The sequence below is a fragment of the Colobus angolensis genome, unplaced genomic scaffold (assembly GCF_000951035.1).
Source record: "Colobus angolensis palliatus isolate OR3802 unplaced genomic scaffold, Cang.pa_1.0 Scaffold168, whole genome shotgun sequence".
Lineage (NCBI taxonomy): Eukaryota > Metazoa > Chordata > Mammalia > Primates > Cercopithecidae > Colobus > Colobus angolensis.
In genome coordinates, this window is record NW_012114799.1 from 5,719,169 (window position 1) to 5,738,569 (window position 19,401).

Consider the following 19,401-nt stretch of genomic DNA (forward strand, 5'->3'; position numbering starts at 1 on the left):
TTAATCAACTTGACTCACTTCTATTTTCTTTTCCTATTTTCCCCATGTTAAACATCATCATAAGTAAACAACTTTCAATGACCTTTAAAGGGAAGAGCTCTTTGCCAGTTTTGAGGGTGTAGCTAAATGGACATTCTACATAATTCAATTTTCTGAACATCTAGAACACATCTAATATTTCTGTAAATGTTAATTCATCAGATCCAAATAGGTTTAAACATCCCTTCAGTCTACTAGTTTCTAATCTTTACTGAGCACTCAATGTAAATATAAATTGATTTAAGAATTAACCATATTTGACCAGACTTAATTTACATGTCGACAGATTCAGTTGACTGAAGGAACTTTTTACCTCTGAGGTGGGTAATAATGCTATTTCCACTTAATGGCTGAGGAAACTGAGGCACAGAGTTAAATAATCTGCACAAGGCCCACACAGAGAAGCAGCAGAGCTGGAATTTGAACTCAGGCTATCTGGATGTTGCTGAATCCAACCTCTTAAGCATTACCCTCATACTATTTCCCAAATAATAAACTATTAAAAGTAACATATGCTGTATTTCTTGAGATATTCGGGATGTCAGTATAAAGGAAACAAGGACAACAATAAAATACAGTTGGACTGTTCACAATGTGGTAAATTTACCAGCAAAATAGAGGTTAATTAGTTGAGCCCCCAAATGATTTGAATCCAGAAGCAGTATTCTGAGTATGGATTTTTCCAACCAATTAAATGGATCATCTAACTGATAAATCTTTATATATATGTTCATAGAAACTTAGTTTGCATGTTTAAATTGAAGAATTTTTTTTTAAAGAGCCCAAACTGATTTGAAATTAAGTCTATCTAGGTGTATAAAATACTTTTTACCTTTCTTGAAGTCCTTTGAATATTTGTACCATGGTGTCAGCAATTTCTTCCATAACTTCGTGGTAATGGTAATTAAAAGCCATTTCAATGTCCAAACCAACAAACTCAGTTAGATGTCTATGGGTATTAGAGTCTTCTGCTCTGAATACTGTGAATTTAATAAAAGAAATAAACAGCAAATACGGTTTTCAATTTTGGATAAATTGGGATTTAAATACAAAACTGTACTTAGTAGGATTTCAGTGGCATTATTCTCATATTACAGGGCTGGAAGGACCTCTGATAAACCACCTGTTTGCGTATTCTCTTGGACAGCAAGTTCATTACAAACTCCTATGGTCATGCAATAAAAGCCGTACCAAATGTAAATTAATAAGAGAGGTTCATGAGAACCCTGGGGGAATGCAAGATCCTGAGGTGTCTTCTCAATATTTAAAAATATATTCGATTATGACCAAGACAGTGAGTTCTTCTCAATTTTATTAAAACCTGACTCAAACTAAGTGAAACTCTACAAATAAAGTAACATACATATTCCATTTAACTACAGTAGTCATTTACAGGAATATTAGTGATGTGAAAGATGAGTCGAGCTACAGTCAGGAAGACTGGACAGGAGGAAAAGGCACTGAGGATATTACGAGCCACTAGCTCAGTCCAGCTAATATCCAGTCCAGACTTAATATCCTCAGTGCCTTTTCCTCCTGCCTGGTCTTCCTGACTCTAGCTCGACTCATCCTTCACATCACTAATATTCCTATAACACATTCTTGCTCAGAAACTTACAGTGGTTCCCAAATGACTACTGCAGTAAGACATAAAATGACAAAAAAAACCCTAAAACCTTTATGCTTTCATAAGTTAATCCTAACCTGTATTTCTCACTTCTTAATACTAACTTGTCTTATTTTGTTTTCTTGTGCAGTTCTTGCTCTTTACTTACTCTGCTTCCTGTCTAGAACGCCATCTCTGTTGTCTACATATCCTACTCTGTCCTTAAAGCATATCTCAGTTTGAATTTTCTTTTATGGTGACTCTAGCACACTCTGTTTTCTCTCTTTTTATACTTACTATTTATACTACATAATTAACACCCATTTGCTGATTGTATAGGACAATCTGATTATTCATTGTGAAAATTATTTGATTATTCCCTATGGCTGTGATACACATGCATGTCTTACTCAGTCTTGGGAGCAGGCTACAATGTTGATTCCCTTATCACTCAAAGCATGGTTGGGAAATGAGCAGCATCAACAATACCCAGGAACTTGTGAGAACTGCAGAATCTCAGGCCTCTCCCCAGATCTACTGATCAGAATCTGTATTTTAACAAGATCTCAGGTAATCTGTGTGCATATTAACATTTGAGAAGTGCTGGCTGGTTCTTCTTTTATGTACATGGTACCTAGCACAAGGTTATATAAGCAGCAGGTGTTCAACAAGTAACTAGTTAATAAATTCAGAAAATTAAGATCCTTAATGATCTTGCTAGTTTCTCTATTAGCAGGTATTTAATTTTTATTAAGCTATCAAAAAAGATATATAAAATAACTTGGTAAGTTTTAAAGAATAAAGTAAAACTGGCTTTTCACTTATAATTAGCTCCAAAAAAGAAACTGCCACGATTATGTACCTGTGCTTGACTTTTAGCAAACATTTCTTAAAAACATATTAATATAATTTATTAAATATATATATTTGTTAGTAGTTTCTAATGGACATCAGCACATCACCAATAGTAAGGACAATACAAACAAAATAGTGAAACAGAATAGCTCTGGAATAAAATTGATAGCAAATTAGACAGAGGTACACTGTAAACTTACAAGAGTAAGAAGTTATAAAGGACAAAAACATATATTACTTTGGCCACTGCAACTACCTGCTCTTTAGTGCTGATGGGGAGCTGAAAAGAGTCCAAATGGGAGCTAATTCTCTTCTAACTGCATGTAGGTATATTAAAATATATACTTAGGTATATTTCAGATGGTGTATATTTTCAAAAAAATGCTTTTTACAATGATATATTCTCAAGATAAAAATTTTCTTCAGCATTCTTCTGTAAGAATACATAATGCTTACAACTGCATTCACATGGAACGATACTCAACTGTTTAAAGTACTATTGGCCATATTATTATTATTTTTTTTTGGAAAATGTCTACCCAAATATATTATCATCTCTACCTCAAAGTCTAACATTTGTGTAGTCAGCAGATAAAATAATTTAAGCTTTCAAAGTGTCTGTACATTATATAAGTAAAATGTATTTCTAACATTGTAACTACTGCACAATTAATGAAATTGGATAAAACATAACTGCCAAAATCTTACCTGGTCCAATACAGAAAACCTTCTCAAAATCAGCACAAATGCACATTTGCTTATATAGCTGTGGGGACTGAGCCAGGTATGCATTATTTTTAAAATATGACACAGTAAAAACATTGGCTCCTCCTTCACTGGCAGCTGAAATGTAAACATTTATATTTACATTATTATAATCAATTGTAAGCTTATCAATGCAAACTTCTAGTTAAAAAGTTTATACTCAGGTAGTTCACTTTAAGAAAAACTGGAAAATGAAGAACTGTGGCTAAATCATAGTCTATGTATGTCTTCTTCTATGTGATTCTAAATAGTTTATATTTAAACCAGATTTACTTCTTTGGCTATGCTTTTACTTCACTTCTGTGGATATATATGCTCCCTTTCTGCATCAATTTCAAAACTATTAAAGCCCCTTTGGAGCTGTAAAAATTTTTTTTTTTTAAATGAAAAAAGATATTCTTCAACATTTTTCCCTTTTTAAAAAAATTTCCCCAGCAGCTGGAATAATCATTTTTCTAATTATTAAGAATACAATGTTCAATTCTGAATTTGTAACAAAATGCCATTTGTAACACACTTTCTCGTGTTAAACAAATCTAAAAAGGGTAAAATGATTAAGACAAGATTCTCATACAAGAATAAGAATTAGCCAAGTGCAGTGGCTCACATCTGTAATCCCAGCACTCTGGGAGGCCGAGACGAACGACCTCAGGTTGGGAGTTCGAGACCAGCCTGACCAACATGGAGAAACCCTGTCTCTACTAAAAATACAAAATTAGCAGGGCGTGGTGGCGCATGGCTATAATCCCAGCTACTTGGGAGGCTGAGGCAGGAGAGTTGCTTGAACCTGGGAGGTTGCGGTGAGCCAAATTCACAACACTGCACTCCAGCCCGGGCAACAAGAGCGAAACTCCGTCTCAAAAAAAAAAAAAAAAAAAAAAAAGAAGGAAATTTTCCCATCATTAGTATTTACTGATTTTACAACGTAGTTTATACAAAACAAAACTGCAATACTAATTTCAAAAGAAATCTATATAATGAAGTAGTTCCTGGTGTAACTTCTGTAACAAGAATCTTGCTTTGTGTGTTACTGCCTCACTTTACAATCATTATCACAAAATGACTCTTGGAATAAGAAAATGTACTTATTAATGTTGGTGATATATGATTGTTGCTATGTAAGATGGTCTTCAAAATAGTAGTCTCATGGCAATAAACCCTAATGGACACTCAGATTCTCAAGTTAAAAATTTTATTAATATAAAGCAACTCTGGCGACAGCAAATTTATTTTTAAAAATTAAGAGAAATATTTTGAAGCTTACCTGAAATAATTTTAGGAGTTTGGATTTCCACAAAACCTTTGTTAATTAAAGTTTCTCGGAAGAGATGGCAGATGCCAGACTGGAGACGGAAGACTGCCTGACTAGTTGATGTCTAGAAGGCAGTAATACAATCTAATTAAATTGACACACTTAATTACTAAGCACTAACTCTGTGGGCTATGCACTGTGGAAACCTAACAATTCTTGCTTTTTTTTTTATGGAGTCTCACTGTCGCCCAGGCTGGCGTGCAGTGGTGCGGTCTCGGCTCACTGCAAGCTCCGCCTCCCGGGCTCACGCCATTCTCCTGCCTCAGCCTCCCGAGTAGCTGGGACCACAGGCATCCACCACCACGCCTGGCTAATCTTTTGTATTTTTAGTAGAAGCGGGGTTTCACCATGTTAGCCAGGATGGTCTCCATCTCCTGACCTTGTGATTCGCCCGCCTCGGCCTCCCAAAGTGCTGGGATTACAGGCGTGAACCACCGCACCCGGCCACAATTCTTGCTTTCAACGTTTTTAAATTCTAGTAATTGGGGAGAGGACAAAATGACACAAATAAATACAAGGTAAAAAGACATGCTGGAATATAATGATTGTATATGATCATATAAAGGTATTTCACCAGAAATGCTTAGTGAGCAAATGTTTTAATTTGTAGGAATTCCATAAAAGAAAAATATTTCTTAACAATTAGTGTAGTGAAACTTACTTGTGAATGGTCTTATTGCTTTTTTTAAAGGCCACCCATAAAGTGAGACATAGCAATGTTTGTGTAGCATATTAATGTTCTAAGTAAGATTTTGGTATTTGACAATAAATGAATAAAAACCATGTATTTTTATTTTAACCATTACAACAATACAATTGCACATACTTGTGTATTTGTTCAATTAGATTAAGAAATTAAAAAAAAATACAATAAAAGGGGACGGCATCCCATGACACTGACTTCCAATGTGGTACATAATATAGTACTCCAACTGTCCAGCACAGTCACCTGTTTCTATTTTCTCTCTTTCTCTTGTTTCTTTTTCAGTTTCTCTGGTCCTTCTAATTTACTTTTAGCCTCAATCAGTTGTGATGGTGACCAGGAAGCTCTAGAGGTGATTATCTCTACTTTAACTTTTACAAAATTAGCCACCACGCCCTGCTAATTTTGTATTTTTAGTAACTCTGGTCAAAAGAAGTGACTTCTTATCTTTAGGTCTTGGCTTATTATATTTTTTAAAAATAGCTATCCTATGGCTAGATAGGTGTTTAGTAAAACATGTGACCTCAAACCACTAAGTTAGCTGTGAATAACTGAGTTAGGTGAAGAAGTTGTCTTCTTAGTCTCATTACAAGAATTTCAATTACTTCTCCCATACCAAAGGGCTCACCCCTTCTGCATTTACACAGTAGCACCCTGTGAAAACACTGTTAAAGATGGAATGATTATATTTCTTTCACTCTAAAGAATAATATTGAAATAACCTTGAATTTCTGCAGATCAGATAAAAACATTCATGTAAAGTGGTCATATTTAAGTAACATTATTTTATAACTTACATTCAAAGTTACAAATCAGTTTCTCATAAAACAATGAAAACCATCTAAAAGGTCTTTATAATTTATTAGATTATTTACTTATTCATTTTCAAGATGTCTACATTTAAACTACAGAAAAAGACTTGCGTTTTTTTTCACATTATATGGTTTAGTGAAACATTTGGTTCATCCAATCAAAACAAATGGCATAATCTTCTGCTTTCAAAAACCTAGTGATCTATTTAGCAAAAAGCTGCTTCACTATTACTGACAAATGTACAGAGATGTATTTCACTTCAGAATATATTAAGAGGGTCACTGAATACATTTTATTGCCATTTGCCTCTTAGCTAGTTCAACTAAACTTGGCTCACTGCAACCTCTGCCTCCTGGGTCAGCCTCCTGAGTAGCTAGGATTATAGGTGCCCGTCAACATGCGAAGCTAATTTTTGTATTTTTAGTAAAGACTGGGTTTCACCATGTTGGCCAGGTTGGTCTTGAACCCCTGACCTCAGGCGATCTGCCCGGCCTCCCAAAGTGCTGGGATTACAGGTGTGAGCCACGACGCCTGGCCTAAACTCACTTCGACATCTTGCTAAGTGGAAATTCAACTTATGAACTGGTTGTCATAGATTATTTAATATGAATAGAAATTTCACCAATTATGGTTTTTAAAAAACTGTACTTCTTCACTTCCTGATTGTATAAACAAGTATGTTAATATGTAACATTAACATTCTTCACTCCCTGATTGTATAAACAACTATGTTAATGTGTAACATTTATAGGGAAAATGGATCTGTCATATATAAGAAAAATAATTTTTTTCTCATTAGTTTCTTCAAGGCACTTGCTAATTGCTAGGAACACAGGCACCTACTTGATTAGACAGTGCACAGTTATTCACATGACAATTCTAATACATCCTAATTTCCACCTAGCATTTACATACTGGAGAATATTTTCTAGCAGATTCTAGCTTTTAAATGGTTTAATTTGAAAACCACCACTCAAAGCAGAGGTGGATAGGAAAAGAATTAAACAAAAAGGAATTACTAAATATAAGATGTTCTTTAAAAGTAAATAACAAGGAAGAAAAACAAATATTTCAAAATAAATCTTCAACTATTTTGATTATGTATCTTACTAGCAAGAATACCCATTACTGCAAAGAGAATCACACTGTGTGAGCGAATTCAGACTAGCTATCTCTGCTGGCTGGAACAAGACAAAGAAGTAAGATTAGTATCCTGTAAACTCTCTAACTTTGCTCAGAGGAAAATACTGTCCTCAGGCCCAGGTTGGACAGTTAATTTAGCAGAGGAAGAGTACTAAGCAGACTGCATCAGAGTCTGAGAAACTTTTTGTACGTACTCCTGGGTCATCTTTCTACATTTATTCCTCCTTCAAAAAGCATTATCATTACATGAGAGAACAACACAACATAGTTAAAATAAGAAATGGTAACAGTATTTTTTCTTTTCCTGGTCAAAACAAGACACTTTGGGTGCAGCACATCTAAAGAGAAACAAAATCAATTTTTTATAGACTCATTTTCAAGCTGTTTCCCTATTACATATTGATTACTACAACTGACCTCTACACGAGTATAAGAATTTGCTGGTTAAGGTAAAAATCAACAATGACCCAACTTATCAGTAAGATTACAGAGTGTATGTAACAAAATAAAAGTATGTTTAATAGGTTAATTATGTATTAAATCTATCTCAAATTAAATGCTTCTAAAATATTGTACATAAAGTGAAAGCAACATATGTTAATTTCAGTGCAAATATATAACAACCTTATTTTCAATTGACAAGGAATGTACAAATACCTGAAATATTTAATTTATCATTACTATACTTACCCTTACCTTAAGATACATAAATGAACAGGAAAAAGGCTTTATCATTTAAGTTATAAACCATACTAATAATATTAGTTTCCTTAATGTTTAAATCTAAAAATTGTTTTGGGTCAAATAAATACATTAATGATACCATAATATGTGAAAAAATAATACTTCCTCCTCACTCATTAAACAAATATTTATTATATGCCTCCTGGCACTGGGCTAGGTGTTAGATGATAATGGTGATTACAGAGGGCATGAGGTAGAAGACAAACTAAACAGAAAGCAGGAAACTAATTTTTCTACACTTAAAAAAAATTACTTTTAGAAAAACAAAATGAAAAACCCAGTCCTTGAACTTTAGTTCTAAAAAAGCCTGACATTCCTTACATAAAAATAGTTATTTTTAAATTCTATAGCAAACTTCCCAAAAGTATGGTTATTAAAATTAAAACACTGCTATTCTGTATTATGCAAAATATCTGAAATAAGGGGAAAAAATATTCTGCATTTATAGAATTCTTTTCCCTGAGGTCCTCATAGCACTAGAAAGCAAAATTATATCTTTTGTGGAGAAGAGAGGCAGGTACATGGAGAGAAGTAAGGGTGTGCTGGGCGAAAGAATTCCAATAGAAGACAAAAATGCAAACAAACCCAAACTTTATAAAGCAATCTGTAATAGTATTTAGCTCCTTACAATTCTCACAACAAATTACTTCCATGCTGTATGAGACTTGTAGCTTTTAAAAATACCTATTTAAGTTATCAACTAAACTACACCCACTACATCTTTTGCTTTTAATGGCTGCAGAGAATCCCTGTTTATGGTTTATCAGGTTACAGAGACACTACCGTGAAGCTGGACTAGGGGTCAGGAGAGAGAGTAGAAAACACAGTGGGAAAGACATTTCTAAACTGGTATCTGATTTAATTCCAAAGAGAACTATTATTTTTAAAAATCAGATTTACGTAGACTCTTTTTTTTTTTTTTTTTTTTTTGAGACAGAGGCTTACCCTGTTGCCCAGCCTGGAGTGCAGTAGTGTGATTTCAGCTAACTGCAACCTCTGACTCCTGGGTTCAAGTGATTCTCCTGCCTCAGCTTCCTGAGTAGCTGGGACTACAGGCACTGCCTGGCTAATTTTTTGTATTTTTAGTAGAGATGGGGTTTCACCATGTTGGCCAGGCTGGTCTTGAACTCCTGACCTCAAGTGATCCACCTGCCTCAGCCTCCCAAAGTGCTGGGATTACAGGCATGCGCCACTGCACCTGGCCTGATTTATGCAGAATTTCTTTTTCCTTCTTTTCTTTTTTTGAGACGGAATTTCTTTCTTGTCACCCAGCCTGGAGTGCAATGGTGTGATCTTGGATCACCGCAACCTCTGCCTCCTGGGTTCAGGCGATTCTTCTGCCTCAGCCTCCCGAGTAGCTGGGATTACAGGTGTCCGCCACCATGCCCGGCTAATTTTTGTATTTTAAGCAGAAATGGGGTTTCACCATGTTGGCCAGGCTGGTCTTGAATTCCTGACCTCAAGTGATCCGCTGCGCTGGCCAGAATTACATAGAATTTCTACTCAAACAAAAGTAATCTCTGTGAGAAAGAATCCAAACTGTCTGCAATTGCTATTATATTACTGTAACAGGGGAATTCCAGTTGTATGTGTTCAGGTTAACTCTGTGTCAAAACATTCCAACACATACCCATTCATTCTAATGTATGACAAAAACGCTAGCAGATCAAGTATGTATGTCCTATGGAGGCATCCTGTGATACACAGCAGTGCTGAGCACCCTTAAAATATTTTTCTAATTGATGCATTGGTCTTGAGGTCAACAGTTACGACATCCCTGAGGATACTTCCCTTGAGTATTTCAGACTATCCAGATCTACTTTCAAAGAACTCCTATAGCTGTGGTGATCAAACACCTATCATTTTCATGGCAGCCCCGAGTTCCCAATTTTCTGTCCACTGCTGACACAAACCAGCATTTCTTAAACTTGCCTTTTGCCTTCTACTATCATTTCTGTCTACTGGGTATCTCTCACTTGATATTTTTCTTTAAACCAGGTTTTAAAACTTAATTCCAAGCAATAATATCCATGAAAACATGGTTTTATTTGCTGGTTACATTGTATAGCTATTAAAATAAAAAACGTTCATCTGTTTAACACCCAGAAATCACTGTGTACCTCCGGTGGTAAAGCTACCACACTTGGGAAAACACTGCAAAACCACTGAAATGTAATATAAGTTTCAATATATTGGCATCAAAACTATATTGCCAAGATAATCTCTTATATTACAAAAGTAAAAAACTTCTCTTAAAGAGTTGAGATTTTAATTTTTAGTTTGGAAAATATGTATTGAAAGTAATGAGCTAGGCGATGTGTTAGAAGATGGGCTCTTGATATTTTCTAATTTTTCTTTGTTTCAGAGTTTTGTGGCTTTGTTAACAGAAAGTTTCAGGGAGATATGGCAAATAGGCTTATTTCCATTCAGTTAGTGGAGGCTGCCCTGAGTGCTGTGTGGCTACTTTAAGCTTATCAAGAATAATATGTATGTGGTATGTTGTGACTGACTGGGGGCATTTGCCATGAATGTAATTCTTTTCTCTTGGACAGACTGTTAACCCCTTAACTCATGTACTTGCCTTGACTGAAGGGATTAACAGTCTGTCCAAGAGAAAAGAATGTTGAAGACAAAGGTGACCAATTTCAAAACAAAAATATATAATTGATAAGATGAAACCACACCCTAATAGCAGATACTTTTCATTCATTAACCCACAGGGTCAAAGTAGGGTTCATTGGTGAACAATAAAATATATGCTCAGATAGCTATTTTCTTAATCCCTGCATGCCAAAATATACCTAAACATTCAGGAAAAAAATGTTACAGAATTACATAGTAGGAGCTATTTCATAGTGTGATTTCAGAGGTAGCACTAAGAATAATGTGGTGTATTAGCAAACGAAGGGAACTTTAGGAAAGCCATGGGGTCTCAAGGGTTAGGTTGGCCATGAGTCCTGAATTGTCTATTCCCTTGGCATGTGAAACCAAGTAGCAAAAAAGAGCTGATGATTCACCTTTAAAGATGGCTCAGTTTCTATGCTTACCTGGCAACCCAAGGGAGGGCATCCCTATTAAGGAGACCTCACACTACTAGTCTTATCTCCCCAACAAAATGATGTGTTCTTTGAAGGTGACCAATATATATTCCACAGGATAAGAAACCTGTAATATGAACATAATAAATATTCTGTAGACTAGCTGTAGTATAGGGGGTCTAGATAAAGAAATAGACTGTAATTTTGAACCAACTAAAGTAATCCATTCATATTTGGGAAAAGTACTTAAACAATGATTCTCAAGAGGGAAGACTAACATTTACTCCTAGGACAACCTTCACCTGTACCTAAGAGTGAGGTGATATAAAGGGAACAATTCTGATCTAAAGGGAACTCTCTTGAATAGGTTCCCAGAAAACCTTCCTAACAACCTGCTAACCTATGAGGACGAAGCTAATTTGCCGTGCCAATCCGGAATATGAGCTATGTGAGTGCTATGTACGAAAAGGGTGCCAAAGACATTTTAATTCACTTTTCTAGGAATGAAAATTGCTTTAACCTTCTTGGGGGTTGGAAAGTGAAGTAGTTTTAATCAGGGCACCTGCCTGGAAAGTTCAGAGAGAAAACAATTCATATATGAGAAAAAAGTTAGGCTACACTAGAACCTAAAGGAGGATATATCTCGGAACATTTGTATCATAGAAGAAGAATGGCAATTTTGCCTTTTATTTCCAAATTCTTTAACCCTTGACTTTGCTGAGAGTCTATGAAAAGAACTAGTTGGGGACTAAATTAGATAGTAGTTTATTTTTTATTTGTTGAGACAGGATCTTACTCTGTTGCCCAGGCTGGAGTGCAGTGGTACAAACACAGCTCACTGCAGACTCCACCTCCTGGGCTCAAGCAATCCTCTTGCTTCAGCCACTTGAGTAGCTGGGACCATGGATGCATGCCAACATACTTGGCTAATTTTTAACTTTTTTGAGGAGACAGGGGTCTCGCCATGTTGCCCAGGGTGGTTTCAAACTCCTGCGCTCAAGCATTCTTCCCACCTCAGGCTCCCAAACTGTTGGGATTACAGGTGTGAGCCACTGCACCCAACCAAGACAGTAGTTTAGAAGGAATCTAAGGTGCTTAAAACCTTAAAGTGACTAATAATGTACACAATGTCTCCCAAAATGTAAAGTCAAAGTAAGTGTTAAATATGTGAATGCTTGCAAGGGCCAAATAACATGAATGAATGAAATAAATGATATTTGCTGGGTGGTGCAGGGCAAAGCAAAAGATAGTGTAAGAAACCTGTATCTGTCCCATCTAGCATGCTAGCTCATGTGCCAGATTCTCCTCTTTCTAAGAAGTGTCATCCAGATTTTAATGTGAAAACCCATTTTTTCAATGGTGGCAATGAATTTAAACAAAACAAAACAACCCAAAACCCAAAAACTCCTCAGGCCAACTTCCAGAGGCACAAACCAATAATAACCTGTGTGAACAACTAGCAAGGACAAATAAATACAGAATGATGTCTCACTCCTGGGGCCGACACACATGGAAAATCTGAGGTTTCCAGGTAGTATCAAGAGGACTTTGGATTACTGCTTGCTTTTTCTATACAAATTAAAATGGAAAAGGTAAAAGACAAAAGGCAAATAATTAGGAATAACATGAGTAAATAATAAGGGTAGACTTACATGATGGTAGAAGAGCCAAGAAGAACTCTTAAGGTGACAAAAAATTTGAGCTTGAGGTAGAATATTTAAGTAAAAAAGGAAGATGTGGTCAAAATATTAAGAAAGAAAGATGCAATGGTTTTACTACAATAATGATGAAACCACTAAACTCTCTTTCACTTGCAACCAAACCAGAAAGGGAAACAGGAGACCCATGAGACTACTGTATAAACCACTAGGGCCAACTGCTTGTGTATTTTTAATTTGGTGCTCCAATCAAACTCAAAGGATTGAAGCATTAATTACTCATCTCCACCTGGTCGATCTAAAATGTGCATGTAATATTTTTCATAACTTTGTAGTGATATTAATGGTTATGTTTCTACTTCCTGAATAACTTGTCTAAAAAAGATACCACCTGGAAGCAAGATCATTTACTGGCTTCAAATTCATCTGTCATTTTAAAACAAAGCAAGTCAATATCCTGTTAACTAGTATTTAACTGTTCCTGTTGCCTGCAGTTCTTTTTAGGGGAAGGTCAGTCAGAAGAGTAAATTGTTTCCTGTATTATCATACTTACAGTCAGGCAAATACCATTAGCTTTATAAGCCTGAGACAGGTATGGTATCCCTGCCCCTCTCAATTGCGGCCTAATTGCTTCACTTAATAAATAAATTAGGCATACCCTAAGATCAATGACTCTGTTGTCTAATCTTGTATCCTGGTTAACAGTAGCTCTTCCTTCCTAAAAAAAGAAGAAAAGAAAAAATCAAATTTTACTAATATTTTGAAGAGCACAAAAAATACTTTTAGAAGTCATATTTACTTTTAATTGAGCAGGATGTTTGTATGTTAATACTATGCCCAAAAATCTCAGGGATCTCAAATAATGGGAGAAACACAAAGTGCGGCCAGAGAGAAGTTAACATTAAAAGAGAGATGGAAAGAAGACAAAGAATTAACAGATATTAATGGTTTCTTTCCCTCCTCCACCCCTCAAAGTCTTGCCTCATTATTGGGATAAAACAAAAATTCACCACCCACTTCTTCATTGATTCCTGGATTTCATTGATTCCTGGATTTAACCTGCTAGCCCAAGGGTGAAGGAACAGATAAAGACTGACATAGAGTAGTGGTTCTCAAAATGTGATCTGGGGAGCAGTGAAGGTCCCTGAGACTTTCTGGGAGTTGATGAAGTCAAACTTACTTTTTCATAGCAATACTTTTTCTTTCTCACTCTTCATGAGTATACTGAGCAGTTTTCTAAAGATTCTATGATGTGTATTCATCACAATAGAATGAATGCAGAGGCAATATGAGAATCTAGTTGTCTATTAAGCCAGAAATTACAAAGAACTGTGGTTATATAAACAGAATGTCATCTGAAGGATGAGGTAGCTGAGTGGTTAAGGCAATGGACTGCTAAATACAATGTCACTCTAACGATAATTATTTTTTGCTTTGGACAACTGTAATTTTTTCATAAAATGTTATTAGCTTCATGATTTGCATAATACTACATATGCCAACATGCATGCAATGTATATATAATTTTTAATAAATATTTTAAAATGTGTTTTAATTCCCAATACTATAAATATTGATATATATACACCAATACAAACAAAAGCTTGTAGGGGTCTTAATTATTTTTAACAATGTAAAAGGCATCTCGATACCAAAAGGTTTGAGAATTGCTGATTTTAAGAGTAAATTTAAATAACAGTGGAGCTCAAAGTCACTTCATAGGCACCCTAAGTACAAAAGTAGGGCATCAGGTTTTCAATGTTTTGCAAACTAAATATACAGAGGAAGCATATTTCATAAGTATAATTTTTTACCTCTTCTCCTTCCGCCTCAGGCCGAACAGCATCATCCAGCTGCAGGGGCAGGCGGGGTTCAGCCAAACTGATCACATAAATCTGAAAGTGAGAGATTGCCAAAAATAGTAGAAAGCACATAAAATCTGCACCCTTTGCTTAAAAAACAATCTACAGTTGACTTAGGCATGAAGCAATGTTTGCATACATCTTTAATTGAAACTACTTGCTGAAATCAAACAAGATGATACAGGTTTTTTCACCTTGATGATTTGTTTAAAAGGAGGATAATATTTTTTGCCTACCTCTATGGTTGTTAGAACAGTCAAATAAGAGAACATATATAAAAATTATTTGTATATTCTAAGATGCCTACCAATGTAATAAGTAATGACTGGGGTGTAGGCACTGGCTTACGGTCTAGCTATGTCAAAAAAGCTATGGGTAGCGGTTGGTGCTGTGGCTCACACCTGCAATCCCAGCACTTAGGAAGGCTGTGGTGGGTTGATCACTTGAGCCCAGGAGTTCGAGACCAGGCTGAGCAACATGGTGAAACCCCGTCTCTGCAAAAAATACAAAAATTAGTCAGGCATGGTGGCACGTGCCTAAAATCCCAGCTACTTGGGTGGCTGCGGCAGAAGGATCACTTGAACCTGGGAGGCAGAGGTTGCAGTGAGCCAAGATCATACCACACTCCAGTCTGGATGACAGAGTTAGACCCTGTCTCAAAAAAACAAAAACAGAAACAAAAACAAACACAAACACAAAAAAGCTATTTTCAAGGAAATCACTTAATCTCAGAGTTTCAATTAAAATAAAGCCTGCTCTAAGAATCAAACAGAACAGGCCAGGCGCGGTGGCTCACACCTGTAATCCCAGCACTTTGGGAGGCTGAGGCGGGCAGATCACGAGGTCAGGAGTTCGAGATCAGCCTGACCAACATGGTGAAACCCTGTATCTGCTAAAAATACAAAAATTAGCAGGCGTGGTGGCGCATGCCTGTAATCCCAGTTACTCAGGAGCCTGAGGCAGGAGAATCGCTTGAACCTGAGAGCACAAGGGTTGTGATGAGCTGAGATCACGCCATTGCACTCCAGCCTGGGCAAAATAAGCGAAACTTCATCTCAGAAAACACACAAACAAAAATCAAACAGAATAATAAATGTGAAAACACTTCAGTCATGTGAAGGAGCAATTAACATATGACTTGTTATTATTATTATTATTATTATTAGTTTTGAGATGGAGTACCACTCCGTCACCCAGGCTGGAGTGCAATGGTGTGGTCTTGGCTTACCGCAACCTCTGTCTCCCAGGTTCAAGTGATTCTCCCACCTCAGCCTCTCGAGTAGCTGGGACTACAGGCACGTGCCACCACACAGGCTAATTTTTGTATTTTTAGTAGAGATGGCGTTTCACTATGTTGGCCAGGCTGGTCTTGAACTCCTGACCTCAGGTGATCCGCCCGACTTGGCCTCCCAAAGTGCTGTGATTACAGGCATGAGCCATCACGCCTGGCCGCCTTGTTATTATTAACAGCATTTGGCCGGTGCCACTGCCACTGCCACTGCTAGGACCAAATTCAGTCCAGCTCTGCTACACTTCTTTTCTCATTCTTTCTCCTTTCAGGTACCCTTCATTGCTCTCTCTCATCAAACATGTTACATATATCTCATTTCCTACCAGTCTCCTGGTTAGGAAATGCCCTAGAGGATGTTCCTTTATGTTGTCAAAATTCTTGAATATTCACTCACACTAATTTCACATTTTAGTGATAAAAAGCAACTGGGTCATAAAGACCGAGCTAGAGTCTTTTGCTCTTTGTTTTTCTGGCTACCTTTAAAAAGCATATTACCATATTAGTTAACCCAAACTATGTCTCGAAAACCTGCTAAAGCACAAACAGGAAAAATACCTTATTTAGTTACTTCAGGAAAGGGAATTATACTCTTCTAGTTGGCAGATCAATATTGGCATTCAGCTGAGATACCCCAAGAAATAGTGTAGGAAACTTTAGTATTCCTTATTATAAAATAGAATTATTTGTCACCACTCCCCTCCCTAAACCCAAATTCTAGGATTCCCTTTGACAAGTTAACAGAAACTTGATCTCCAATCCAAATTGGAGAACTGAAGAGCTGCTACTTCTACTTTTATAACTAGTGGGAATTCATCATCCTCTTTACTATACCATGAGTACTCTGCCCCAGAGTCTTCACATAGTGCTTGGCACAAAGTACCTATCAACAGTAACTGCTGGCTGAATAAATAAGTAAGTGATAAAGCAAAGTCACTACTTATATAAGATTCTACTTGTTATGTAATACTTCGTTCTTTGTGAAATACTTTATTTTTATTATGGCAAAATTTGTAAGCTCTTTAGGCTTACAATTTATTAATATTTATTGTACACATCTAGATAATATTAAAACTACATTTGCTTCTAGTAGAAAAATAGAAGTACATATACACACACACACTTTTTTTTTTTTTTTTGAGACAGGGTCTTGCTCTGTCACCCAGGCTAGAGTGCAGTGGTGTGATCATAGCTCACTGTAACCTCCAACTCCTGGACTCAAGTGATCCTCCCACCCTGGCCTCCCAAAGCACTGGGATTACAGGTATGAGCCACCATATCTGGCCAAATTTTCTTTATTCAAGTACTGAAAACGATGTGTTACCTGGAAGATGTGGAAGTTATCTTTCTTGGTCAGCATAAATGGGTTTATTCATTTATCTTTATTCTTACTCTTTGGTCAGTTTGTCTTTACTAGGTTACAAACTTCCTGGTGGGGTTGGTTCAAGATGAGACTTACACAAAGACAACAAAGTCATTTGTCAAATTAGGTCAGTAAAAACCCCAAGGTTTTCTAAGTCTTGAAGAGTTCCATGACAATCAATTCCCGTTAAATACAATGTTACTCTTAAATTAATAAGTACATATGGGCCTATCTCTGAATCTGTCTGCCTGTTGGTCTGACTGACTCTTACATATGCTCATGCATATGCACATGGATCAGGGCAAGAAGAGGCCATGCTGTCTTAAAGACTACTACTCCTTAAGAGAAATTTAGTGATGCATATTGTAGATACAATCTAGACCTAAATCTGAGCACTGTAGGTTCAAGCTGGCAGGGTTATTTCAATAGTGTGAATTCACTTATGATTTTTTGTTGTTGTTGTTGAGATGGGGTCTCACTCAGTCAGGCAGTTTGGAGTGCAGTGGTACGATCTTGGCTCACTGCAACCTCTGTCTCCTGGGTTCAAGCAATTCTCTTGCCTCAGCCTCCTGAGTAGCTGGATTGCATGCACCTGCCTCCATGCCTGGCTAACTTTTGTATTTTTAGTAGAAACAAGGTTTCACCATGTTGATCAGGCTGGTCTTGAACTCCTGACCTCAAAGACACTTATCATATTTTAAGTCAATGATAATGAGATCTTTCAGTTTTTAATCCTGAGGAAAACAACAGATCAGGGATAAGTCTTGTAAAAAAAAACAAAAAACAAAAAAACAAAAAACCAGAAGCTACTGTTGGAATATAAGACCAATAAGGTATTATTTATTTTGACTTCTCTATTCTGTAAAAATATCAGAAAAATAATTATGAGATATAAGATTAAGAATTAGTTAATTAATCATCCTTTAAAAGTACATCATTAGTTGATGCAGTTTCTTCCTAGCATCGACGGTCTTTACAATTTGGCATGTTTTTGCAGTGGCTGGTACTGGTTGTTCCTTTCCATGTTTAGTGCTTCCTTCAGGAGCTCTTGTAAGGCATGCCTGGTGGTGACAAAATCTCTCAGCATTTGCTTGTCTGTAAAGGATTTTATTTCTCCTTCACTTATGAAGCTTAGTTTGGCTGGATATGATATTCTGGACTGAAAATTCTTTTCTTTAAGAATGTTGAATATTGGCCCCCACTCTCTTCTGCTTGTAGAGTTTCTGCCGAGAGATCCGCTGTTAGTCTGATGGGCTTCCCTTTATGGGTAACCCGACCTTTCTCTCTGGCTGCCCTTAACATTTTTTCCTTCATTTCAACTTTGGTGAATCTGACAATTACGTGTCTTGGAGTTGCTCTTCTTGAGGAGTATCTTTATAGTGTTCTCTGTATTTCCTGAATTTGAATATTGGTCTGCCTGGCTAGGTTGGGGAAATTCTCCTGGATAATATCCTAATGAGTGTTTTCCAAATTGGTTCCATTCTCCCCGTCACTTTCAGGTACACCAATCAGACGTAGATTTGGTCTTATCACATAGTCCCATATTTCTTGGAGGCTTTGTTCGTTTCTTTTTACTCTTTTTTCTCTAAACTTCTTTTCTTGCTTCATATCATTCATTTGATCTTCAATCACTGACACCATTTTTTCCACTTGATTGAATAGGCTACTGAAGCTTGTGCATGTGTCCAGTAGTTCTCATGCCATGGTTTTCAGCTCCATCAGGTCATTTAAGGTCTTCTCTACGCTGTTTAGTTAGTCATACGTCTAATCTTTTTTCAAGGTTTTTGGCTTCTCTGCGATGGGTTTGAACATCCTCCTTTAGCTTGGAGAAGTTTGTTATTACCGATCATCTGAAGCCTTCTTCTCTCAACTCGTCAAAGTCATTCTCTGTCCAGCTTTGTTCTGTTGCTGGCGAGGAGCTACATTCCTTTGGAGGAGAAGAGGCGCTCTGATTTTTAGAATTTCAGCTTTTCTGCATCAACTAACAAGCAAAATAACCAGCTAACATCATGACAGGATCAAATTCACACATACCAATATTAACCTTAAATGTAAATGGGCTAATTGCTCCAATTCAAAGACACAGACTGGCAAACTGGATAAAGAGTCAAGACTCATCAGTGTGCTATATTCAGGAGACCCATTTCACATGCAGTGACGCGCACAAGCTCAAAATAAAGGGATGGAGAAAGATCTACCAAGCAAATGGAAA

General features: G+C 36.6%; 1 protein-coding gene and 1 long non-coding RNA gene across 3 annotated transcripts in view; both read right to left on the reverse strand.

Moving 5' to 3' along the window:
* The window catches only part of DARS (aspartyl-tRNA synthetase), a 102,522-nt gene that overhangs the window by 28,324 nt on the left and 54,797 nt on the right, over positions 1 to 19,401 (reverse strand). For both annotated transcript variants that reach the window (XM_011937737.1, XM_011937734.1), the window contains 5 exons: positions 14,491 to 14,571; positions 13,335 to 13,394; positions 4,530 to 4,641; positions 3,209 to 3,343; positions 872 to 1,019 (listed from right to left, as the gene is read on the reverse strand). In XM_011937737.1, coding sequence (XP_011793127.1) covers positions 872 to 1,019; positions 3,209 to 3,343; positions 4,530 to 4,641; positions 13,335 to 13,394; positions 14,491 to 14,571 — 536 coding nt within the window. The remainder of the gene's footprint in view (positions 1 to 871; positions 1,020 to 3,208; positions 3,344 to 4,529; positions 4,642 to 13,334; positions 13,395 to 14,490; positions 14,572 to 19,401) is intronic.
* LOC105508800 lies at positions 9,225 to 10,900 on the reverse strand. The gene is made up of 2 exons (XR_001001335.1): positions 9,328 to 10,900; positions 9,225 to 9,295 (listed from the first exon to the last, which is right to left on the reverse strand). It is a non-coding gene; the product is annotated as an uncharacterized LOC105508800 (long non-coding RNA).